This window comes from Etheostoma spectabile, chromosome 8, assembly GCF_008692095.1.
Source record: "Etheostoma spectabile isolate EspeVRDwgs_2016 chromosome 8, UIUC_Espe_1.0, whole genome shotgun sequence".
In the NCBI taxonomy this organism is placed as follows: domain Eukaryota; kingdom Metazoa; phylum Chordata; class Actinopteri; order Perciformes; family Percidae; genus Etheostoma; species Etheostoma spectabile.
In genome coordinates this window covers 16851512-16878572 of record NC_045740.1, presented here as the reverse complement: position 1 = coordinate 16878572, position 27061 = coordinate 16851512, and the positions used below count along the sequence as shown (strand labels likewise).

General features: G+C 41.4%; 1 protein-coding gene across 1 annotated transcript in view; it reads right to left on the bottom strand.

Annotated features, from left to right (window-relative positions):
- Nucleotides 1–27061, bottom strand: part of met (MET proto-oncogene, receptor tyrosine kinase) — an 80015-nt gene that overhangs the window by 51709 nt on the left and 1245 nt on the right. The window contains exon 2 of the mRNA XM_032522893.1: nucleotides 25199–26399. Coding sequence (XP_032378784.1) covers nucleotides 25199–26398 — 1200 coding nt within the window. The 5' untranslated portion in view covers nucleotide 26399. The remainder of the gene's footprint in view (nucleotides 1–25198; nucleotides 26400–27061) is intronic.

The window sequence follows — 27061 nt, the reverse complement described above, 5'->3', positions numbered from 1 at the left end:
AAACCCCTTACAGCTCTCTCATTGCTCCGGCTCTTTTAGTGTTTAGTCATGGCGTCCAGTCCCAGCCTCAGGTTTCATTAATTATTAATGACCCAGAGGGTGGCGGGCCTCTTGTGGCTCTTAAGGTCCTTGACCTGACTGCCTGACCAGGCCGGAGCTTTCGGTTGTTTTCTCAGCTTCAGTGGATCATGACCTCTTTACTGGAGTCATAAGTAGGGGGGGGGAGGGAGTACAGGTAGAATGATTATGAGGACCTGTGGATGGCTTCTTTCAAAGTGCCTCACAGAGCCAGCGGTGCGTTCAGTTTCAGCAGGAAACTCCTGACTGATTGGCTCTCCTAACAGAGATGTAGTAACCTTGGTTTCTACCTTAAAGTGTAAAAAAAAAACTGATCTTGTTGCATCAGAAGAAGTGGTTTTTAATCACAAACAGTCTAATGATATTTTTCTGCCTCTACCTAAAGCACTGTCTGGGTCATTAGGCCGTTATTTGGGGTTTGTGTGAAACATGCGGCATCATTTGTTTATTGTAGATCTCAAAGGCGAGCTTTGAAGATGAAGGGAACAATGGTAGGAGAAACAAATCAGGAACGTTTCTTTCTTGGTGACCTTACATAGCCGAGACGGACAGGGCCGCATGACGAGGCAAGCCGAGGAAAGCAGAGAAAGCTGGCTAACTGACAGGCCCATAGCAAAGCAAATCTTGTTCAACTGAAATGTCCTCAAGGCCAGTGGCAAGAGAGAGACAATGGTAAAGTCAAACCCAGGGGGAAATATGGAGGAAATTGAAAGCTGGATGAAAGGTTGAATGTTTTTATGCCAAACGGCCAGCTGTGAGGTGGTGCAGCCAGCTGATCTGCACTGAGTTACTGAAGGAGCACAAACCATATAAGAAATGAAAGTTTGGGACTGAAATTGATTTGAAATTCGATAAAAGACACGGGCAGAAGAAACATCTCTTCTTCAAACATGATGGACAGGTTGCCTTTGATCTGTGGATCTGTGTGTGTGTCTACTTACACCCAGACATTTAGTTTAGTTTATTAGTGTGTAATGTCGTGGACAGTCCACCTTCATTGACTGTTCAGTCAAAGGAGCAGCTAACCTCTACGGCTAATTTCCAGCTGTAGTACCCAGCCAGCTGACAATAGGCATCTTAAAATACAATGGTTAACATATTAAAATGAGTAATATTACATCTGTAATAACAGCAGGCCTAAGCAAAAAGGATTGAGACATACAAAGAAGTGGCAAAAAAACAAAACAGCACAGATAATGGCAATGGCATTAAAGCAGTCCATGCAGTAAAGACAATAGGAAGGAGACAAGGAGGAAGGAGAAAAGTCTCAGAGGACAAATTCAAGCACATACAAGACATAACGGAGGCAGGCAGCAACATTTAGTGTAAAATACGATTCACTGGCACTGAGCACATAAGAAAAATATGACAATCTGCCAAAACTCTTCCCACTTCTCAAAAACAACAACAGATAGAGGCATCATCACGGTGGAGATTATGTCACGCGGCTCAAAAAACAATCCCTGGGCTGATTGTTTTCAGAGCAAACAAACAGGACTTTGGGTTGTTTGTTGAAGCGGAGCAGGTCGATGGGAGGGAGAACTGGAAAGGTCTTGGAGGCATTCCTCTGCCTCTGCTGAGGTATTCCTCAGGATCAAGGCAAATGAAATTGGACAGTGGAAAGACTGTTTTGACAAGCTTCGTTTGAAGCTCCGCTGCTGTTAGCCACGGCTTTTTCTTGGCACGGAGAGAGAGTTTTAGAGGGCGTCAAACAGAGGCAAACAGGTTCCTCCATAAATAAGGTCTCTACACAAAGTTCAAAAGAGAATTTCAATAATATCAAAGACTTACATGCATAACAAATGTCTGTTAAGTCGTTAGCTATTGAGGTAACACAATGGTGATTGGGTTTATGGCCCACTGATAATAGCTCTTGTGTTAGCAGTTTTACAAACTAGGTGTCCCAAAAATCCCAAGCGGCGCACAGTTCCTGATGGATTTTATTATCCAGCAGTGATTGGTCAGCAAGATAGGGTAGGCGGAGCTAACGCTACGGACTCACTCTTGACTTCCACTGTGTGTGAAGAGGCATACTTTTTTTTCCAGTCTCTTCTGGCATTGAGTTCAAAAATCAAATCCCCCTTTCAATACCATGGATGAGTGCCACTTGGCCAGCCATAATTAAATAATAATAATTAAATAGCACAACGTGATGTCACCATAAAACAACTTCACGTCCCGGCAGAAACAAAAGACTTTCACCCAGAAAACCTGGTTTGTTTTAATCCAAACCACAATCTTATTCCTAAACTTAACTATCGTAGTCGTGGCATGACGCTCACTTGTTCTGGCTAAACTCCACTACCATGGCCATTGAAAGGCTTGCAGTCACCTGTTGGCGGCTAAATACATCTACCAACTGTAGCTTTTACAACTGAGCTCTGTAGCTGGAGTCACAGAGGTCTGTAGCGGCTAAATACAACCAGCAACGGAAAATCTACATTTTTTAAAGCCGAACAAAGAAAGAAAATAGTGATGACTACAGACAAGCTTTAAAACAAAAATCATGCCTACACTGCTGTAGGCTGTGTACTGCTGTGCTGCCAAAGAGAACGAAACCGAGATCTTTGAGATTATGGGTCTTATCTTGCACCCGGTGCAACACAGCGCAAAGCCCGATGCAAAGCCCGACGCAAGTGTCTTTGATATTTTAAGACCGCCCAGCGCCCACGTCATTTAAATAGCAAAGGCACCTGCACCCATGGGCGTGCTGGTCTTCCAGGGAGGTGTGATCAGGTGAATTCTTGGCTTATTGCTATCTTGAGGCAGCGGGAAGTGATTGCGCCATTGATGAACAAAAACCTGGTCTACAGTCATTTAATTGTTATTTTAACAGCGCATTAGTAAAATGCGTCTAGGCTTATGCACAGCGAGTGCACACTATGCTTGACACACACACACACACACACACACACACACACACACACACACACACACACACACACACACACACACACACACACACACACACACACACACACACACACACACACACACACACACACACACACACACACACACACACACACACACACACACACACACACACACACACACACACACACACACAAATCCTAGCAATGCGCCAAGGTACAAACGCGCCTGGCTGTTAAAGGGAATGGGAGAAGACACTCTGATTGGTTCATTGCATGTTACGCCCAAAACCCACCTATGTATTAAGAATGACACTAAGTACAACCCTTTTGAACCAGCGCCATGCGCTTAGATCGTTAACATAGAGCCTTCTAACTATAAATATATATAGTATTCATCATTCATGACAACCTCCATCGACAACCACAGCATTGAAACAACAGTTTACAGTGGCCAGTTATGGACAGAAATACAAAATGTTCACAATAAGCTTTCAAGCTTATTAGAAAAGAAACAAACAAAAAGTTCAAGAAGAAAGCACAGAAAAATTGTTTTCTTTTATTGATCCTAGTACTGTGTAAAGGTGGTTTTCTAACACTAGCAGCAGCTTCTAAACCAGAGTATGAGCTACAAGAGTTTAAAAAAGGTTGAAATGTTGGTCCGAGCTGCAGGGCTACGAAGAAGAAGAGCTTTTAAAATATAGAAGACCCTGCAGAACCTGTTACATAGTCATCAATAAGCTATTGAAATATAGAGGTTATAATCTAGTCAACTTTAATAAAATGCAGTCCAGTTTTGATAGAGAGCAAGACGTTTAACCTGCAGGTAACTAAAACAACATGCACTAGGCTTTGCTGGCATTGGATGCTTCAACAGAACCTTAACTTTTATTAAAAACTAAAGGAAAATAAGGGCACTGCAGTGCTACAGAAATATTTTAAGTTCATATCAGGACAATATTAAGGTTTAATACCCAGCTCAAACGGGGGAACTGATTCCATCTGACGTTAAGTTTAAAACACATTTTTCACCCTTCTCTTACATTCATCTTTGGGAAGATTTACAGTGTTGGCAAGTGCTCCTGATGTTGTACATCTCTCAGGCCATTTTGTGAAGGTGTCTTCTTGCCGTAGAACAGTCACCGTCGGGCAGATCCCAGAAATATTGTACACCTTTTGCCCCATGCTTAACCAGCAGCCATTGTCCCCAAAACAACAGCGTGGCGATAGGGTTTCATAGTCGTGGGGCTCCTTAACCCTGCGGCACTGCTCAGAAGAGTCAAGAAGGGGGTGAAAGGTGATCTGCGTGGCCTAATGTGGTTTTCATACTCTCACTGTGGCCCCTGGGTCTCATGTAAATAGACACACTAATGCCTGAATTGTAAACCCTGGGCTGGGTTAATGGAAGGAGAGGGTTTGGATACAAACACTGTCAGTGCTGCGCAAAGATAGGGTAAAGGCGCTCCTGCTAATGTACCAAAATACACATCGTGTTATGGAGGCTAAGCCCGAGTGAGCAGACTTGCACACATGCACAAAGTCTGTCTGAGGCTCAGCTGGCTGTCTCACTGGAATAACAGACCTTTGACCGGCGGAGTGCACGTGCAATTGTGCGCTCCAGACAGCGGAGAGGTTCGGTTGTCGTCGGGGTGTGTGGAAATGTATTTTTTAGAGAAAGTGAAATGCAAAGGAATGTGAAGTGCACAAATAGGTCTGTGTGCGTGTGTTTGCATTGTTGTGGTAATGTTGGGGCACGCATTACAGTACACCACCTGGACTTATGGTGCACGTTACTCTGCAACCTGACTCTCAGTTGCTGTAATTACCGTGCTGTGTGTGTGTGTGTGTGTGTGTGTGTGTGTGTGTGTGTGTGTGTGTGTGTGTGTGTGTGTGTGTGTGTTTAAGTACGCAGGTGGCTGGTCGCACTATGTGCATGGAGTCATGTGTTAATGTGTGTTTATGTGTGTGTGTGTGTGTGCGTATTGCTGTAGGGGACTGTGAGGGTGTTAGGGACAGTTAAGGGAGAGAGAGAATCTGACAATAGGGTTAGGACAGACTCTGGCGCTCACAGTGCAGCTGGCCTCGCCCTCGAGTGGCCCCCCAGACGCCAGACAGGACTACAGCTTTGTTTATAATGGGGCCTCGTACATAAACAGGTCCAACAGAAGACAGCGAGAATAATATTTGGAGATTATAGTAAAATTAGACTTCTCCAGTTTTTCAGAAATGTGAAACAACAAAACTGTAGGGACATATTTTCATTTCATGACATCTGGACTAGAACCTGTGGTGATGTAGTACCGATAATATTACTAATATATTACCGGTATGTTGTAATCATTGTGCAGTGTTTAGTCTAATAGCTAAAGATTGCAGATGAGACAGTGGGAACTTTCCACAGACACAGTTTCAAACCCCTTCGACACTTTTGATTCCAAAACTAGAACTCCAGCTTTTGCAACAAAAAAAAGAATAGTACAAGAACAAAACCAGTGCTTGGGTGGAGATTGGGACACATTTTACAATCCTAGACTTGCTGTTTCCTCTGATGCTTTGCAGCTTGTCATATGCCCAGATAATAGACACCCTGTGCCAACAAATTTAGCATGTATGAATATTTTCCGAAATAGACACAGTTTTAGAAATTGCATCACTCACTGTGGCCGTCTCGGTGCAGCGGGGGCAGCAAAATGGAGGTTCTAAAATCACTGGGTTCCAAAAAACATCCTTCATGTAAAATTCCACCACTGTCATTTTCCAGCATTTGAGGCTGCGAGTAGCAACTACTGAAAGGTCATTTGGCTCTGAATGTATGACCGTTGTTAAGCAATGTGAAAGCAGATAGCAGTTATGGAAGCGACCCGAGATGTGATGATGTGACCCTTTGACCAACAAGGTCATCGTCAGACAAACACCAACGTGAAAGAACTCACGTAGAAAACTTGGTCACGTAGGCTTGCATCATGTGGACGTGCTGACAGTTTTGGTTGTTATTACTTAGAAATTCTGGGGGGGTGGGGCAACAGAAACTACGCACTATAGCTTTAACCCATTAGCTGACCTTTTCACACCAAGGATAATGACGATGTCTATGATGAGATATTCAATAAGCGGTTTGTACATTATCCATGCTCACAACATGTCATTTGCATTTCAGACTTCACACGCTTACTGCATGAACATTTTTTAAGCCTGTGTTGGTAAAGTCTTACCAATTAAATTACCTTTAATTGCCTAATTGTGTTTTATTTGTTGCCCACAATGATGCACTGCCCATGAACTGCAACCATCCAGAATGCGTAAATCTTTATTTCTTTTCAAACAAATCACTTCCTTCGCAAAATCTCTATCTCACAAAGCAAGAATCCTCAAACATCACTGGCAGAAAGGTATTCCCAGATATTGAAAATAAGATCTTGGTTCTTTATGAAAATGTTGTCTAAAAAAGGACTCTCTGTGTTTCTTCCCGTTTCCTCCGGGCCGGTCCAGAGTTAAATTTTGCCCTTTCCCCCACCTGCCCTCCCAACCCCCACTTCAATTCTTCTCTTGACTGACCACCTTCCTCTCTTTTTTTCTATTTCCTTTACCTCTTTGCACACACATCAATGCACAGCCCATTCTAACAGCTAAATAATCTAGTTGTGTGTTCTCCAGGCTTCTCCCACACAGGAACAATGCAGCTTCTAGCCTCTTAGCGTCACTAAATCACCCCAACTGTATGAAACCTGGCTGAGTGAATGATGATCCCTCATCCTCTGTCTCCTCTGCCTCCAATAGTAGACTAAAATATCATGTCTGAGAACACAATTAGGGAGGACTTTTATTTCATCGCAACTTATTTTCCTGCATGTGTCAAAATATTTTCCTTCTCTTCTTCTCGGAGATCGGGGATTTATGCGATTCAAAACAAGGGTAAGAATGATGAACTGTTGAGTTGAGTGATCAGGGGGGCCAGAAGACACTATTCTTGCTCTGTCTGGGAACTTCTTTGATTCTACGTCTTCTACTTAACGGCATCAGGACATTGTTCTGATGAGCTTTCCAGAGTTGCCTTGCAAATCATTTCGGTCAGACTGACACAGTAGCTGAAGTTCCAGTCCACTGATCAAAGAGACTTAGACCAGGTCAACTCCTTAATACATTCTTACCTTCAGATAAAGATGAGATATTAAGAGGAAAATATTTTTCACGTGGAAAAAATTTCTGAAATCAAATCCATAAGGCCAATTTCTGTGGTATTTACAAAACAGATGGGTCAATTTTTTTCCGTTGATGATTGATGTTAGGCTCTTATCCTAGGTGTTTCATAAAATCTCCTAACATATGAGATACGTTACACCATATAAACCCAGGCTTGTCATGCTTGGCTTGCAGTTTCCGCATCAGACCCACAGTAAAACAATCCCACCGGACATGCACGTTTCTCCCTGACTTTTATTTGTTTAAATACTGAGGTCACATCGATAGTTGTGACATCTGCTGTGAGGATGCTGTGGCAGTAGCCCTCATGATGGTTATTACTGGCTAAGTCAGGCAGGAAGCTTATTCTACTATATCAAAAAAAGTCATTGATAAATGTAAAATGTATTATTTTTGACTTTTTCTCATGCTGTAACGAGTACAAATTTGCCATCATAGGGTACAAAATGCTTGTCACTGGGGCAGTACCCTGTAAAGCAGGGGTTCTCAAAGTCCAGACCATAGTCCGCATCCGGACCAAACGGCAAGTCAATCCGGACCCAGCCCCAGTGTTGTGAATACAATACATTATGAGGGGTTTTCTATTTTGAAATACATTTTCTATTGGATCAATAAATTATTAGAGACGTTGAATATAAAAGGAAGGAAATTGGCAAATAAACAGGTGAAGAAAAAGCTATGTATGTATATATATATACTGTATATTACAGTATGTACCAGTACCAAATGAAATCTTTGTATTTCTATTATCAGAATCTATATTTTTTCAGGATTTATTTTCTTCCCAACCTTCAACTCCCCCCTCCCGCTAGTCTAAAAGAATGAGCACACAGTCACGATTGGCTAATCCCACTAACCTTGTGCATTAATGACCCCTCTCCCACTGCCTTTTAAATCTATTGTTGATTTTATTCCTCTTCTCTTAACTTCATATTTCAATAATTTGACTTTATAATGTCAGTTGTTTTGTATAACATTTAGTATTAATGTTCCCTATGCACCTTCTATTTCTTTAATGTTGTTTACTTGTTTTGAAGCAGATCCTAACCCATCTGCCTCGAAAGAAAAGCACTTTAGGCCAATGACTTCAGTATCATGTTGATGTGGGAGTGACACAGAGAGATGATAAAAAAATGCAGTACAAAGACTCCAAGTTTGAGTTAATTACGGCACAAATACAGCCTAAAATTGTTCATAAAAGTTCCAAAATGTATTGTCATTTTGAATTTTCACATCCATATAAGCTCATCCCTTCTTGCTAATGATAGTGGTGTCCAGCCATGCAGATAGTTTCGCTTTATTTGTCCAGGTCTTCAGATATATCTCGGGTATCTCTGCCTTGCCACAATACACTTCACATCAGATAAATGGTGTAGGTATTACCGTGCTTTTTATATATAGCCGCCGAGGGTAAAAAGGGCGACAAGCAGAATGTGGATAAATATGGATGTAAACACCCCCAACCACCCTGTCTTAATACTTTCAGTTTGCTCTGTAACTAAATGAGTTATGACGCTGGGTAATTTTAGGGTGCAAATGAGCGGCATGTTTTGCTTTGCTTTTTCAGCCTGGATACTACTCACTCAGGAGATTATTTTAGAGCATTAATGTCTTTCTGAGGTCAGATCAATCAACAATCTGGCAGCAAAGCAGAGCGATCAGTTGTATTTACTAAAGCAGCTGCCTTTCCTACATGTGCTCTTTATTATAGAAAGACATGAATGCAAAGCGCTGGGGAGTGATTTAATGTTGAAGCTGCTTCGGACAGTTAGCACCAATCATCTACTGTACTATATGCATGACTTTATTAGCATTAGCGTTACCCTCTCCTATTGATTGCTCCAGTCAGAGTGCAGTTTAAAAGTACAGCTGCTCTGCTGTGCACAGCCATAACAGCTTCACGGAAAATGTCAAAATAATGTTCCCGTTATGCTTCATTCCATATGAAGCGGTGATATGCACAGAACTGGCACTTTTCAACGTTATTCAGCCAAATCTCTTTTTGTCCCAGAATTCCTGCTTCCTAGCAGTCTGGAATAATCAAATCCACCCACCGGTGCAGACACTTGGCAGAGTCTACACAGTGAAGATTTCACTGCACATTGAATATTTCACTATGAGCAGAAATAGCCAAAAACAGCTCATCTGGCTTCTCACTACCATTTTGAGCATACAGCCTTCATGAATATAAGTGTCTCTCTCTGCTTCTTGTTTTAGGTCAGATCTGAGGGGCAATTGTCTGTCTTGGAGACTGATTGAACTGCGGGAGCCTTGCTCATACATGAGGTAAGGCAGGGAAACAGCAGCTGGAGAGCCGCAGCCCAACAGCAGCCGTTGAGAAACAGCCAGATAACCTCAGGTTGTAAACAGCAGCGGCCTGCGCTTCAGGCGCAAGACAGCTTATCAAGCCAGGGTCAACATAAGGTCTGGACACTCGGGCCTCCTCATCTCAGCACGCTGCTGGATGAGCTGAGATCACTGGCAGGCGCAGTACTGGCGAAAAACCCCTCTGTGTTCATACTCGTAGATCTCAGAGCCAGATGAAGAAAGCAAAACAAATGACTGCAGAGGGACAGTTCAAGAATGGGGAATCTGAAATATAGATATGCGTCCTTTTTATTGCTCAGTGTCACGACCCTTCACATTTGTCCCCTTTTCACCAAGTGACACAGAAAAGTAAATGTAATATTCCAGCAGCTTTGCACGGAAACCAATAGAGCTAAATATAACAGTGACATCCCATGGACACACAAACAGCCCAAACCTCATCAAAACACTTGATAAAACAGACAAGGGGTTTATAGATGCAGATCTTCACTATTAAATAATTCACAGCATGTCGTGACAGCTTGCAGGTGGCAGCCATTCGTGTGTTTCAGAGTCTCCGTACTGCCTGACTAAGCAAACAAATCAACATTGCCGTTGTCCTCAGAGAGCTGACCAGGAGTGCAACAATGCATCATTGTGATACTTTTTCACACTTGTAAAACCCCTGGAAGTAGCTTTGCAGTGTTGCTCAACTTCCTTCTCACACACTTGTAGACATACTGCATATACAAGACCTTCAGGGATTGAGTTCGGGATAATTTTGCTGCATCTGCTTGCATTCACTTACTGAGTCAGCACGCATGAAGCCAGAATATCTAATGCTCAAGAGTGGAGAAGGTCAGCATACTGACTTCATGATGAGGGCACGGTTCCATGTTTAACTTAAAAAAATAAGCAGACTTGAAAGTGTGTGATGCAACCAACCAACCTATAACAATGGTTTCTTGACCTGAAAGCAAACTGGTAGTCATTTATCCTCCAAAACCATAATTTAGCAAATTTGCACACCTAACAAAAACTCGCTCTGTATTCCCATAAAACTAAAAATAGCCAATAGCTTTTTGTTTTGTTTTGGGAAAGCACCTTTTAAGTTAAATTAGGGTTTTAACCGTAAAATCCAGCACCCAGTTCCCAGAAAACTTACTCAGCCTTACTCAGGTGTGAGCTTGCCTTCCTCTTGTAATATGATTCAAGTCGTCACCGATGAAGAGGATAAGATCAAAGCCTGTAGAGACATTATTGTGCTAGGGATTGACTAGATAGCTTCTCTGTTTGTGGTGCATTGTTTGGGAGCGCAGCAGGGTGATGAAGCCATACAAGTGTGCGTATAGAGAGATGAGGAAGAGGGTTTCTTCTCTCTTTGACTCCATTACTTAAGAACACATTCCCATATAATCCTTTGCTGGTATTGTGTGGGGATTACTGGTTAAATGGCATAGGGGGGATTAGTCCAGATCTGAGGTGAGACCTTCCTCTGGAATGACATCATTGTCCACTTCCATTTGGTTAGGAAAATGTAGGTGGCTTGGTTGGTTGTCTGTGTACTCAGGAAGCAAATTGAATGGTGGATATAAATGGCTATATGTGACTGGAAATGTAGCCGATTGTCCACATCAGAAGAAACGAAAAGGGTCAGTTCACCCAAATGATAAAAAAACAACCACCCCTTTCTCACTTTTTTTTACTTGATGGTACCTAGACATGCAGGTGGTTTCAGTTTTAGTAGTACTTTATTTGTACAGAGAATGGTCTAGCCCTGTTTTTTTATGAAAAGCGCAATGAGATAGCCGTTGTTGTGATTTGGCGCTATATAAATAAAATTGAAATGAATTGAATTAATTTGAGATATCCATCTCTGAGACTTCTGCTTAACCCATGTGTTTTCAATTTTTTTTAAATCAGAACTATGGATTTACTTCAAACCAAATTGCCCAAAAGTAACATGGATGCACGTTGTATGGAACCCATACAACATTCTTCACAGGTAAAATTAAGGATTAGCCTACTTTCATTGCATTTTGGGTGTTTTATTCAATTTCATAGCAATAAAAAAACTTTGACAACCAGTCTGTAATCCTGAGTTCTAATGGGTGAACCGGCCTAAAGTTTCTGTCCATGTTTCTTTTGGGGTATATTGACCAAGTCATCAACCAGACTATACACATAAACAATCTACACCTCGCCTTTTTTATGTACTCCTTACTGCATAAACTAAAGATTGAGAAATATGTAAGTACGATTTCTCCCCTCTGTAGCCGCAGTCCTGCCGGGACGGTTTGCTGCTCTAGTGAACTTTGTGGTTATGAGCGTTTCACAGGGCCAGACTGAGAACTTATGAAAAAGCTTGAAGGATCCAGAGCCAAGGAAATGAGAGCGATCTGGGGTCGAGGTGAGGCCGCTGCCCGGGACAGCAGTAGGAGAAAAGGAGATTGCTTTTGGTCCTTTATTTAGAGCGCAGGGGATGACAGATAAGCATCCACACGCCTCATTTCAATACAGAGCAGGATATCACCATGTGGTGAAATAGAAGAGTAGGAGGCATGCCGCTGATTAGGAAATAGCTTGGAGGCCTTGACTCATAAGCTCAGCGGAGCAAAGCTCCTCCATATTTGACACTAAACAGTGCATCATGAATGTCTTCTGGCACTGCTGGCAAACGCCTTTGAGCTGCGAAGTAAAGCATTTCAAAAATTAACTTAGAGACGAGTCTGTCAGCAGGATGGAATTTGAGATAAGTATCTCATTTACCTTGCATTTGATTTAAAACTGAAAGATGACTAGGCAACAATAATCACCAAGGCACTTTGTGTAGTTGGCTGGAAACAAAGTATGTTATCCATCAGCCAACCACAGCGAAGGATACATTTAAAAATCCACCAGAAACCTGTTTGAAGGTTTCCAGTAGGGGTGCAACTCATGATGATTCTTTCCAAGGATTGTAAATTGTAACAGAATAGTGAGAAAAAAAAGGAAATAAATATGGAAAATAACTTCCAAGAGGCCAAATTGACATTGTTTGACTGCTGTGTTGTTCCATTAATGCTTGAAAGTGACAATTTAGAAGAGAGAAGAACATCTTACCAAGTGATAGGTGTTTGTCTAAAAGGAGTGGTAGTTAGCACTAAACAACTTATCAGCTGTGCCCTATATTGAACCATCATTGTCTGATGTTGGCTGGTGGTGGTTTCCCACCCTGCTTATTGGAAGACATCTTGCAGGCACTGGCGGTTTGCTTATTTACTACTCTACTCTTTATCTAAGGAACACAGATAAGATGTGCATACAAAAGCCTGTGCAAAAGGATTTACACACACTTCTACTTTCCAGCAAAACAAAAAAAACGAACTCCTGGGCTAATCATCAACTCTGTGGACTCAAAACTAAACATTGATATTGGGTAGATGTGAGATCATGTAGAAAACCGTCCAGGAAATGCCTGCAGACATGAACACGCTCACATTGACCCGATGCTACTGAGGTGGTCTGAATGTTGTCATAAAGTTGCTGCAATCCATGTGTGACAGTTTTATCTTCTACGAAAGCATGGTGAAATCTGTTACTCTGAATGGTGATCGTTAGTAAAACGCTGATAGAAGATTAATGATCCTTTAAAGCATGAATCAAACTGTGGTTTGTTACGGTTGGAACGTTTTTTTAAGGGTGACCTTTAGCACGATGCGTCACAATGCGTCAATACACCCTAGCTTTTCAAACTTCAAAAACAAAACATTCTGCAGTGCTCTAATACTAAATGAATTGGGTAAATAAAACTGCAGCACTGAGCACATGGCACTTCTTGAATATGCAAAACATAACAGAATATGTAAACAGAAATGTTATTAGGCCTACAATAAATTGTAAACAGAAATAATCGATTATGTCGATTATCGATGCAGCATCGTCCACGTCTGCGGTGCATCGATTATTTGATTCATTTCAACACCTCTAATGGTACAGCGACGTCCTGTTGTGTTCTTAACCCTCATGTTTTCGTATCTCAATGTTCTATTTAACTACCCAATTGTAATTACCCAAAATAACATGATTGATTCCACACAACGGTCTTTGGCAAGTACACATCTCTACTTAATTTTAGGGTGTCTTATTCAATTTTACAGCATCTGAAAAAAGTGGTTTTGAAATAGTATTGAGTAAAAGTTGACATATTCCAGTCTGTGATTATATATCAAGATACATTAAGTCTAAATAATTCCTGATTTCTCCAACATTAGTTATAACTTACTATAAATGAGGTTTATTGATCATAAATTCCCAAAAAATAACTGTAAAACTAAAGTTAATAAGTTTGTGTTACGTAGTGTTAAACGTCAAAAAAAGTGACAAACATTGAAAAAAAGTGTTGAAAAAAGACATACAATGACAAAACATTGATAAAAAACGTCAATAAAATTGTTGCTTTTCAATTTGGACGGGAAGACAACACAAGGGTTAAACGCCCTAACAAAGCACAAGTAGACTTAATATTTCAACGTTTCCGACCGCACTTGAAGGCAGCTTATTTCACAAAAAAAACAGACAAGTGAGACATAACGAGTGCTTTGTTGTTGCAAGAAACATTCAGCTATTACACAATCTCCAAAGCAGATCAGGGCTTGTGTTTGATTAAGTTTTATTTTTTTTCATAGTGTTTTAAAACTTTCATGTGGCAGCGATACAGGCAGTGATATTTCCTGTTTACTTCATGGGAATCTCACACCGCCTCAAACCATATTTTTCAAAACACACTGACAAGTCGGATGGCCGGTTACATGGTTGGCCACTTCACCGGTCTCATTGTTCGATTACGATTATCCTGTCAACTATTCAAATCGATTCAATATCCCGATGCATCACGATGGCTCACCTCCTCTGTATTGTCAAGTATTGCTACACATTTTCATCAACAAATTCAAGCAGTCAGATATATAAAAACTCCCCTTTTAATTTACTTTGTAAATGTAAGAACTTGACAGAAGAAGAATTTTCAACATGCTCGAATCATCTCCACAATGGAGTTTAGTTCTGTTTGTTTTTTACAAAGAAAAAAGGAGTGTTATAGCTTTGGCTGATTATTTATTTTACTTAGGTTTACTTAGGTATATTGTTAATAATTTGAACAGTTAATATTGTTCTTTGGTGTTCAGTTTATACAGGTTTTCAAATGTTATATAATAAAAATGTTTTTTTTAAATTCAAAATCTCAAAAGAATCAAGGTTTGTGTTGAATTGTGGGTCAAAAAATGTATTATGAACGGAATCATGGGTTTGGTGCATCATTACAGCGCTAATATAGACAAGATATAGCGATCAGCGACTGTGGTCTGTCATTACATCGATGCAGAATCGTCCGGGTCCGCATCGCGATGCAACAGCCCTACTGAATACAGTAAGTGGGTTTTTCCTGATCTGCTGTGCAGCTGGATGCGGGTGCTCATGTCCAGGTACCTGTCTGGACACGGCTGCCAGGTGACGCAGCCGCCCACAGGAGGGTGGAGAGACGGAGAGACGGAGGGTGGAGAGACGGAGGGTGGAGAGACGGAGGGCCCACAGCTGCCGGCTTTCATTTAAAACTTATCACCATATGGCCAGTGACAGCGTGCCGGGTCAGAGGCTGTTTTCCATGAGGCTATCGCAAATAAATCGTAGCTCGCACCCCGGACTGAACCAAGGTCTGATCCAGCTCAGATCCAATTGTTGCACTGAAGCTGCCAACTACTGTATTTTTATTCCTGACTTATTTTATTATTATTTACTCCTTTTGTTGCTAAAACTCTTTACTGAAACCTGAAATCAACACAGAAATTAATGTTTTGGGGCTGCAACTAACAATTATTTTTGTTATTGGTTGATTATTTTTTCTAATAATTGATGAGTCGCTTGATCTGTAAGTTGTCAGATAAATAAATTGTTAGACCAATTAAGATTGAAAGGGTTAGGGGTTAAGAAAAATGAATATGGAAGATTAAGAAAGTCAGCAAATATTCACATTTGAGTAGCTATATATATATTTTCTGTATCATTTTCAGTCAGTCGATGGACTTATACATTCTTTTTCTAACTGTTTCAGCTCTAAAATATTTAAATAATTAAAAATAAATTATAAATATTAACATTTTAAATAACAAAATATATATGTAAATTTAAAAAATGTGCAATTATTTGCTGCTTTTAGAGATTTAAAGTCAGCTAATCTGACACTTGATAGATTTGATTTAACATATCTGTGTATGTGTATAGGTTCATGTAGGTCTATATGTACTAAATGTGTGGATGTACAGTATGTATGTATGTATGTATGTATGTATGTATGTATAAATACATATGTATTTCCTATTTATTTTCTAAGAAGTTTTTTAGTTTATGATACCTGTGTTTTATGTATTTTACTTCATTGTTGTTGGTTGTGTTGTTGGTTTGTAGATGCAGTTTTCTGGAGAGTACTTTGCAACCTTGTTAAGAAAAGTGCTATGGATATAAAGTTTAGAATTATTATTTAAAAAAGCTCCAAAAATATAACTTGATCCATCCACATATTGTCTAACTCTGCTGGGTTTGTGTACATATAGTACACATGAAAATCTGTGTAAAAGTGTCTGTTATGAGATGAGACAAGCTACTGAAACCCAGCCAATCCAATCTCATTACAAACACACACACGCATTTGTCTTCTTTATCAAATCGGAGGCTTACGAGGAGTACAAAAGACAGGACAGGACAGGAACATAGTATTTTCATTCTTTTGTTGCTTCACGTATGCTGCTGCCCCTTCTCCCCCGCCTACTGACAGCACCGATGGCTTCTGCACCCAGCGTAGCAATGGCATGGACAGGCTCGGGCATGTGGGACACAATCTCTGGGACAACTGGGGTGAAAAACCCTGGGATGGACAGTGAGGCCTCCGTGCTAAGTTTCCTCGTTTTTATGTTTGCGCTCATCCAGGAAGAGTTAGCTTCTGGTTTGGCATACCATAGACATAAAATCTAAGAGATAATTTCCACTTGGTATACGCAATCAGATACAAAAGATAAGAAAGAATACATTCTGCATCCATCAACAACGGTGTCTGGTAGATTCCAAATCAGGAAATCAACAACTCTTGCAGTCCAATAGGGCTGTCCTTGCCTAAAGAAACTCTAAGTTGACTAACACTTACATGATTTTGTTGACTAATCGATTAGTTGATTTCATTGGCAGATCTGTAAAACTGCACAAAGAATCATGCAAAAACACCCCTTTAAAGCTGTGTCGGGGGCTGTGCACGGTCACAGAAGGCTTGTGTCATGTGTCATGGGAGAGACAGAAACCGTGTACTATAGCTTTAAATCTCGCATTTACCAAAGATTTTCTCATAGGTTTCATGGACATAAGTCATTCTGCATTAAAAAGCATAAAAAAATGACCAATCAGATCACTAATAAGAAATATTGAGACCACAATGCCCGATTAGTCAACTAATCGACTTAGAGGGAGCAGTCCTACCTTTCAACTGAAAAACAAGATTCATATTTATATTCGTTTTTAAAGGTTTTTGAAAAGTCAAAGTTCCTATGTTTTCTCTCTGATTCACACTTTGTTAAATGATCTACTTTAATTACTAAATATTGTAATCATGTTTCTCCATAATGTAAATCTAAGTCTCTGTACATGGAGCACCGACTGCATGTCTTTGTGCCCTGGAAGTGAAATGAAAAACAGTTTGCGATAATCCGCTGTGGTGAGTTATAAAAAAACAGAAGATTTTCCAGTAATGCATTTTCTGGCTCCCAATAGTAGGAAATGTTTATTCTGTATTTTATCATGCGAGTTCCAACTGTCTTGTAGTACAGTCTGTAAGGACAAAATGTCAAAGATCATAGGATAACGCCAACATAAAAAAATGAAAAATCTGATTATTCAACTTATCTTTTTCTACTTATCTGTTTTTGGGGTGTAATATCTGCTGTGCAGCATCTAAAAAAAAAGACTTCAGAATACTACTTCTAGATGGCGGTAATGTTGATGTTATGTGTCCCAGCCTCATGAGAGCCTACTTGTTCTGAACTTCTGTTTTATGCAGAGGGAGAGTTCAAGCGAACAAATACCAGTTTAGTGATGGCATGAGCAGGCTCGGGCATGTGGGGCCAAAATCCACAGCAGAACCCATTGAATCAGCAGCATTACTGAGAGATTCACCGTATTAAGTCAATCTATTGTCAGGCTGCTGCAGGTCTCATCATCTGCCACTGGAAAATTACAACGAATGCATGAAATATTAGGGCAGCTTAAGTAGATGATTGATTGATCCATAATTGCTGTTATTATGGCACATCTCCTATCACATGTAGATGTTTAAGGCTTTGATATATGCAGTTTGCAGTGTCTTAGCTGAAAGGCAACTGATGCAAGCTCTACATACATATCCGAGAAAGTAGATAAAATATAGGTAAGAAGTGTTTGTTTTTTTAATCATGCCGACCATCTCTTCTTCCTCCTTCTCTTTCTGTGTAACTTTTGTTTGGAAAAGTGCCATGTGAATAAAGTTTGTTTACCCAGTATGTCACAGAAATATAAATTTGGAACCAAATGCACCTATTTGCACAGGTGCTTTTCATGCTCTTTAGATAGAAGTCAAGTCACATTGCAAGCCAAGATGCAAGTCTTGCACGCACCTTAATGATGCAAACCATTAGAAGGAGACAGCATCTGTGTTAATAGCTTTTTAAAAAGCTGCAAGTCCTTTCATGCATCCTGTACAGTCAATAGTTATGCAAGGCCTACATGGTCCTGTCCTATTTATCTATTATTGTTTGGGATTGAACCAAGTCAAAACTGGAGCATTTTTCCCCTTTATTTCCTGTCTCTCAAGTCACCATTTTTGTAGTCTAGCATTGCCAGACCTTCCTCCACAATGCTGCGGAGGAGGATCTGGCTTGTGCACACAGCACATCGGGATGGGAGAAAAACGTTTCTTTAAACTAATCACAATGGTCTTGGGCGGTGCTAAGCGCCAGACAGAGCCATGGTGCCTCTGTAAAATAGCCTCGGGAAGGAACTTGTTTTTGGTGGAACGTGTATTTTCAAAAGTTGTTTAAGTTGTGCAACAGCCAACTGAGATTGGACTGAAAGTCTAGCTAACTGTCTGGATTTACCCTGCAGAAATCGGAGGAGCAGTTAACCATAGTCCTCAGAAATCCACCGGAGTTTAAACACAAAGAAAAGCAGAATTTAAGGGACAGCCAGCCAAAAAGAGGGACATCTGGCAGAATTTTTGGCGGCAACTGATCAATCCCGGTAGTGGAACTACGTAGACAACCCGTTTTTATGACCTAAAGGTCTCATGACATGCTGCTTTTTGGATGCTTTTATATAGACCTTAGTGGTCCCCTAATACTGTATCTGAAGTCTCTTTTATATAGACCTTATTGGTCCCCCAATACTGTATCTGAAGTCTCTTTTATATAGACCTTAGTGGTCCCCTAATACTGTATCTGAAGTCTCTTTTATATAGACTTTAGTGGTCCCCTAATACTGTATCTGAAGTCTCTTTTATATAGACTTTAGTGGTCCCCTAATACTGTATCTTAAGTCTCTTTTATATAGACCTTATTGGTCCCCTAATACTGTATCTGAAGTCTCTTTTATATAGACCTTAGTGGTCCCCTAATACTGTATCTGATGTCTCTTTTATATAGACCTTAGTGGTCCCCTAATACTGTATCTGAAGTCTCTTTCCTAAAATTACGCCTTGGTGCAGAATTACAGCCACTAGAGACAGTCCCACAATAAGCTTTCCTTAGGATGTGCCATTTCTGTGTATGTAGCTTTAAATACTACTGAGGTGGAGAGTGGGGGCGTGGCCTTTACCAACTGCCATGCTTCGCTCGTTTGCAGGCCATGATGTCTCTCTCTTTATCGTGGGCAGGCCATATTCTCTGAGTGGGAAAAGCAGAGAAACTGGAGGTAACCTTTCCCCTTATGACAACATAAGGGGAACATTTCAGCTCGGCCCATCTGAGCTTTAATTTTCTCAAAGTCAGAGCAGGATACCCAGAGCTTGGTTTACACCTATTGAAGAAACTCCATAAGCTGTTTAAGAGTTGCATATGCATGCAGTGATTAATTTTGTCATCAATGCTGGATAAAGCTTTTATTGTCCTGGTAAGGACCTACAACAGGCAAAACCTCTACTGCATGCTCCTCCTACATTCTGTTGCAAATTTCTTACGTGCAAATAAAATGAAATTCAATCTTATCTAGTGAGCAAACAACTAACTGGCAAAGCCAAATATTCCTTGGAAGCAGGGCGGTATACTCCGGTTTTGGACTCAAGACTGGTTTTCTATAGTCTCTGACTTGTCTTGGACTCGCTTGGACTTGGACTTGTCTTTTTCTCTGCCACCGGTCTTGCCAAATATGGCTTTTGGTCTCAACCGAGTCCAGGTGTCTTTTTTATGTTCATAATAATATCGAAGGGAAAGTGAAACACTGGCTAACTGATAACCAGTCACACACTAGATTATCTTGATATTGTCATGCATAGGACTTTTTTTTTCTGTCCTGGACGCGGTCTTGACTCAAACTCTAACCTTTTTGGACTCAGTTTTGTTTTGGACTCAAACCCCTTTGGACTCGGTCTAGACTTGTTATCAACTAGTCCTGGTCTTGGACTTGTCTTAGACTCAACGAAGGTGGTCTTGACTACAGCCCCGCTTGGAAGTCCCATAACTGCATCTTTATTGCATTTCATAATCAGAAATGATTAGGAATTCCTTAACAAAATAACATAAAATCAATGGGCATCTGTGGCTGCTTGTTTAAAGCGTGTTCATTAAAACAGGCGAGCTAATTAAAATGACTGTCGGTCAAAAGCGTCTCCGAGCTGGAATTATATTACACACACTATAATCAATCAGGCCGAAGATTCAATTTAAAAGCAATCAGCATTTGGTGGGTTTTTCTGGAATCAATGGTAATCCGATGATAATTTTAACCCGTGGCTGATCTTTATTTTTAGTCCTCCCTGTTCCCTCAATAGACTTATGGGAATGGGTGCCAGGCGACGCGTGTTTGGGACGCTCCAGATCCCTGCCATGGCTCTGCACACTACATTACCCAGCAAAATGGCTGTACTCTTACTCTTATACTCAAAACTGTCAGACAACAGCTCATTCTGGGGGTCACATCAATAGTTTAAAGAGTGCTTTTGATGTGAGAGGTGGAAAGCTACTAAAAAATAAGAACATTTGTTCAAGAATAAATTGTTTAATCACAATGAAATGGTTACTTGACTCAGATTAGGTTTGGCATTCATGCTTGGAAAATAATAAATATCAAACTGCCTCATTAAGTACTTAAAGTTGTTAGTGTTACCAAGATTAGTGATTATTCCTGTCCATGTTGCCTTTGTAAATAATGGAATGGACTCTAACACTAACAACTGAGGCCTTTTGATAGGAACTCTTGTGTATGTGCCTCTACAAATACAGATTAAATTGAAATTATTTGAAAGATATTATAAACTGCACCTAGAAATGCAGCATAACTACATTTTTACTAAAGCACAGGAAGCAACATCTCATGCTAAGAACAGCTCCCTTTTCTTCATGAAAGTGAAGACAGAAACGGCCTCGCAGTAACAACAAGAACAGCAGATTTGATCCATCAGGAGACAGCCATAAAGTGAGCCACTCATCATGACAACATTTATCATATCTTGCTGCCTAAAGTGGAGTTAAGAGGCACGTCTTAGCTGACAACCACCACTTAAAAAGTTCAAACATGCTCTTACGTTGGGCTTTTTCCCCTCATCCAGATCCTTATTGGGAGACTTCCACCACAAATACACAGTTTGGTGGAGCAAACGACAAAAATAAACCTCCTGTGTGCTTACTATAAGTATGCCTCCTCCAAGCGTTTACACCTTTTATGAATTCATGGCTGCGCGTATCTCTCCCAATCCTCATGATAACAGAAAGCCTACCTGCCATATGCCAGGGCATAAAAGTCATAAATCTATTAAGCAGTGCCATGATTAGATCACTTAACTTCAGGCTTACAACACGAGCATCAGATGGGCAGTTGTTCAATTGACTTTTGTCGTTAAAGCTTGTTTTTTAACCTGGCAGCTGAAGACGAGAGGATACACGTAAGACTGTCAGCAATAAAAGAGAACTTGGAAAACGGCTTAGCACCAAGTTAAAAGCTCTTTTGGCTGCACGATTCAGCAGCGTCTGCACGTTTGGAGGTTTGCATTCAATCAAAATTTGGAACAGCAGATTCTTTTGCCATTTGTCTCTGATGAGTCCGGCAGAGAAACAACATGACTGTCCTAGTTTTTGGGCTGAGGGTGCTAAAAAAGTATCATTGGTTGAGGACAGTGCAGCTACAAAAAAGTAAAGTCAGCATAGTTTCATTTCAAGTTTTTTGTAGTCATAAAGCTAAGCAGAGTCAAAATTACAAACGGAAGGATTCTATGATAATTATACAGCACAGAGATGCTCCCCTGCAAAACTGATGCCATACCTCATGCCAACCCAGTAATCAAGTGAGTCAAGAGGAAAGAATGTCTAATAATGGAATAGCACAATCTCTCTCAGAGTGATCAAAACAACAGTTTTCATACCGCCAGTCACTGTCAAAGAGGTGGCAGCAGACAATCACTGTTTGGGGTTTTCAGATTTTTCCAGCATTTGTCACTTTGTACAACTCTTGTTAAATAGTTTGAAGCCAGAGCAGTTTGAAGCGTTGTTCCTGTGAACAGGAGCTTAACAACAGGCTCTGTGAGTAATCAGTTCACAGCTGAAGGTGGTTTCTGACTTTTGGACATTCACTGTTAAGCCTTACATCACACAGAACCTTTCACATCTGTTCACCAAAGACGCCAGGAGCAAGACAATCTGCCTGGAGGTCGTTAGTATGTTGAACTATTTTTAACTTTATTTTCAAAATCATGCTTTGTGACAAAACTGTCCAAATTGCAGCACTCCAGCTGCTCCACCAGTAGGTCTGGGAACCCAATTCAATTCTTTTTAGGCACCGACTGCATTGCCTCCTTAGTATCCGGTATCTAAAAACACCTCATCATTCAATACCAAATTTCAATACCTAAGGAAAAAATCTCATCAGCGTCAGAAAGCCAAGAATGCTTGGGACTCAATATCTGCAGATATTCAATATTTAAAAAAAAGAATCTCCTTGCAATTTGGGGCCAAAAAAGCTGATGAGGACATCCCTAACTGAAATATGTTGAGTTGAAAATGGTCATACATACAAGATGCGATGCCTTAGAAAATCAGAAAATCAATGACAGATCATAGGACATGATTACCCATGAAAACATCAACCCAGATAAAAAGCTTCTTTGGTATTACTGATGCGACTTCCACTTTCCCACAGGTGCTGGTAACAGGTGGGGGTCGAGGGGAGTGGGGAAGAGGGCCTCGCCAGTGTGGCCGGCTGCCCCAGTGGGTCAGGGGATCATCTTCCGCCCAGCTGCTGATGCCCTGTTATCCCCGAGCCATTCATCACGGCTCGCTGAGAGTCAGATATGCGTTGCCCCAGAACCCCCCCAGCTCCCAGCATTCCTCACTTTCCCCTGTGGATCTCCGCCGCTGATAGCTGTCAGAACTGTACTGATGTACCCAAACACCCACCCACCATGTATTTGCAAAGCTGGTTTGAATCAGTTTTAAGAATATGCCATTATTCATGTCTGATCTCTTCACTGCAGCTTGTATCTTTCAGATCACTACATACAGACAACTGAACTAAAAAAAGACTGTTGAAAGGTATAGCTCCCTAGCTACAAATCATGTAGACGTTACACATTTGCCAACCAATCTGCAATGCAAACATTATCTTTTCACCCAGCCATTGGTTCCCATTTCGTTTTGTGTAGTATGAATATCAATTTGTAGTCTCTTCAAGTTTACATGAGTTGAATAATCCATCCAGTTTTTTTGTGTGTGCTGCTCTAGTAGTAAACACACTTGTGCCATATTACGATCTCCAAAATCTAAGACGATATCTAGTCTCATATCATGATATCAATATATTGCCCAGCTCTATATGTCATATCACATATCCAGTAAACATATTGACAGACCCTTTGGCCGGGTGGTCAGCAGTTAACTTCATGTCATTATTGATCAGGTGATTCAACCGATTGATTGTATTAATGTTGATGGATTGGAGGTGAGTGACTACAGGCAAGGAAACAACTGGCTGGAGGGGGGATGTTTTCTTCAGTGTAGGGCTAAAACTCAAGATTATTTTCATTGTTGATTATTTACTCAATTCATCCTTAACTTGTTTGGTCTGTAAAATGTTGATCAGTGTTCCCCAAAACCCAGAAGATGTCTTTTTTTGTCCACAACTCAAAGACACCCAGTTTACTGTTATGGAGGAGTACAAAAACTAGAAAATATTCACATTGAAGAAGCTATAATCAGAAAGCGTAGACCTTTTTCTGTTAGAGGAATTACTCTGATTAATTGATTATCAAAACAGTTGGTGAATAATTTGAATGGTTAACAACAAATCGATTAACCTTGCAGCTCTACTTCATTAAAATGCACATGAATTGAAGCACTGACTAGGAGGTAAAGTGAGGACTTCTGTTTGCACGTTTAACTGGCTTTTGACCCAACCAGTTATCAGTCAAGATGTTTGCGCTGCTTTTCTGTATGTTTGGGATCATTGTCCTGATACCTGGCGAAGAGTCCTACACTGTTCTTCAAATATGGTTGTGAAAATCCTCATATCAAAACAGAGAGTCTGTCCTTTAGCCCCATCATCATTGTTTCATTTCAAATCCAATGAGCTGCTGTACAGAGCCAAAACTTGGAAAAAATGTCCACTTTCTGGTAATCAATCAACAGGCAAATAACGATATTTTAAACAGAGTCAACACACTATCGTCAGGGATTTGTTTCTGCACATGTCGCTATTATGCAGACCTGCATGTATGCTCTTAACCAGAGGGGTCAGAGGTCAGGGGACAAGTCAGGATGAGGTCACGCTTCAGTGTCTTGCTCAAGGACACTTGAACACAAGGACACTTGAACACAGGACTCAAGGACAGAGGTCCAGTAGGCCTCAGTGCAGTGGCTGTCTGAACCTGAGACCACCACCCAGTCACTGAGACTCTCTCTCTCCAGCCAGCAGTACAACCTGCCTGCAGGGAATAAACAGCCAGGGCCTATAACTCTCAACCTGCCTGCAATGAATAAACAGCCAGGGTCTATAACTCTCAACGATAAAAACCAAAGCCATGCATATACAACAGATGACTGATCGAGGCTAATTTTATGTGTCTGAGAGACATCGTAAAACCACATCCTGATGATGCTGTGCTCATCTGCAAAGGTAACAACGTAATGTTTGATATACAGCTGTTGAGCAAAGCATTTAGCAATTCACAGCAAGTGACTTGGACCTCAAGACAGACCATACCAATGTTACTGTAAACAAAAAAATGTAAATCAGTCATCCAAAGTGTTACCATAGTATATATATAAAAGAGCTTGGTAATTTATGCTAAAAACCTAACTTGAGGAAAGAAGAAAACTGTAGGACAAATGTCTTCTTTCCATCTTGCTTTGGATTTAAATATTCATTATGTCTTTCTGACAGTTGAGGCAAGAGCATCATTTCCATTTTCCTTTTCAGAAAATACAAATGCAAAAGTAGGAGTTCTACAATGGCTATCATGGCAAGCCCCGCCCCTTCCCAGCTCTTACCACATTGTAGCAGGACTTCTTCTCTGATCCAGTGAAGTGATACGGGTCTACTGTGTTGCACTTCTGCATGTATGTCCTAAACATTTTGTTGATGTGTTTCAGGGATATGGCGCAGACGGCTGACTTAGGGGTCGGCTCCGGAGAGTTCGGTTTCCCCCAGGCAAAGGCGGCGAACAGGACGTCATCACCTTCCTCCACTTTCAGCTGCTTCTGCAGCTCAACGTCGTTGCCCACTTTAGTGACGTGGGCAGCCTGGAGGATGTTGAATACCTTCACATCGTCCACGGAGCGGCGTCGCCTTTTATCGGTGCTGATGCATTCTAGAGGCATCTCCACGTAACGGCGGATCACAAGGTCCGAGGAGCACATACGGACTATGCGGGTGTGATAGGCCTGGGAGTCCATGCTCACCCGCTGCACTGTGAGGAAGTAAGTGAAAGGTCCGCTGTGGAAAGAGTAAATGTATTTCAGGTAGTAGTTTCCACGTAGAGACGGAATTAAGTCCATGTACGAGCGATTGGAGAAGAAAGTGAAGCCGTTCTGGCTCGTCTTCATCTTCCGCAGGGAAATGGTATGAGGATGTGTCGCACTGCCCGATATGTTTCCTATGCCTGGGATCTCGGAGTTCCCAACAAAAAACTTGATGACGTTGCTTTCCACATTGAGCACCTGAGAGCCGGAAGAGCTGACCACAACATCTGAGTCTCTGGGTTGACCCATGTGTTGCCTCACCCTGTCAGCAAAGCAGTAGACCTGTTCGTCCACGGTTTTCGGACTAGTGTCGTCATCCAGGACGTGGCGGCGGCAAACACCATTGTCTGCCGAGCCGCAGCTGTACAACCCCTTGTCGTAAATGTTCTCCACCACCAAAGCAATGTTGTGGTTGTCCACCCTGCCGCCGCTGCTTGCGCTGAAGAGTTTTTGGCCGCAGGTCTCGTTGGCAAGGAGTGGCCCCGTGTGGTACTCTGACAGCTTTGTGAGGTTCGGAGACAGGGCGTAGATTCGGTTTACAGCTCCGACGTAGATGATCCCATCAAGGGTCACCATGTTCTGGATCGGGAAGTCTGCAGTGAACGTTGGAAGCTCGTAGTTGACAGAGAGGTTCAGTTTGTTGGTCTCGGGTGATTTATCACACTGGAACTGCACACTGGGGCACAAGGCCCACAGCAGCATGACGACATGAAGCGAGCGGAGATTCATCCTGTTCCAGAAATAAGAGACATGAAAAAAATGAGTTGGTGAAACATTCCTGCTGGAACACAGAGAACTCAAAACATCCATCATAAATATCTCTGAATAGGTGGCCCCAATTGTCCAGAGTGTGAATGTGTGGAAAAAGGGGCAGTCTGGGCTGAATAGGGACCACTGGGGAGAAAATAGAGGGACATCAAAATCCCTTTTGAGACTCATAAATGGAACTGTGTCGGGGTATAAAACCAGGGTTTACTCACTTCACCACAAGCAGTGAAACCATTCATACTGAAGTGACTGAAGGCTTTATGGTGACACAATGCTCCAATACCAGCCTCCTAATCCTCCGTGCTTCTACGTCTGACTCCACTGACCCTAGACAAACCAGCAGCGGGACCTGGGTGAGCACTTCTGCGGTGCTCAGCTCCATTCCCAAGTGACCACAGTGAGAGGCAAAGCAGTGAATCACCCAGAGAGCAGCCCGCTCTGCAGGGCGACGCAACCACGGGCCTAAGTTTAGACAGCAAGGGCCCGAGGGAGTGGAGATAAACTCAATTAAAACAAAATAGGCTGGAGGGAGAAGGCAAGGGGGACCAATCTTGCAAAATGATAAATAACCCCAGCAACTAAATGGTAATCCACTGGGAGATGCATTTAGTGAAGGGAGGGAGG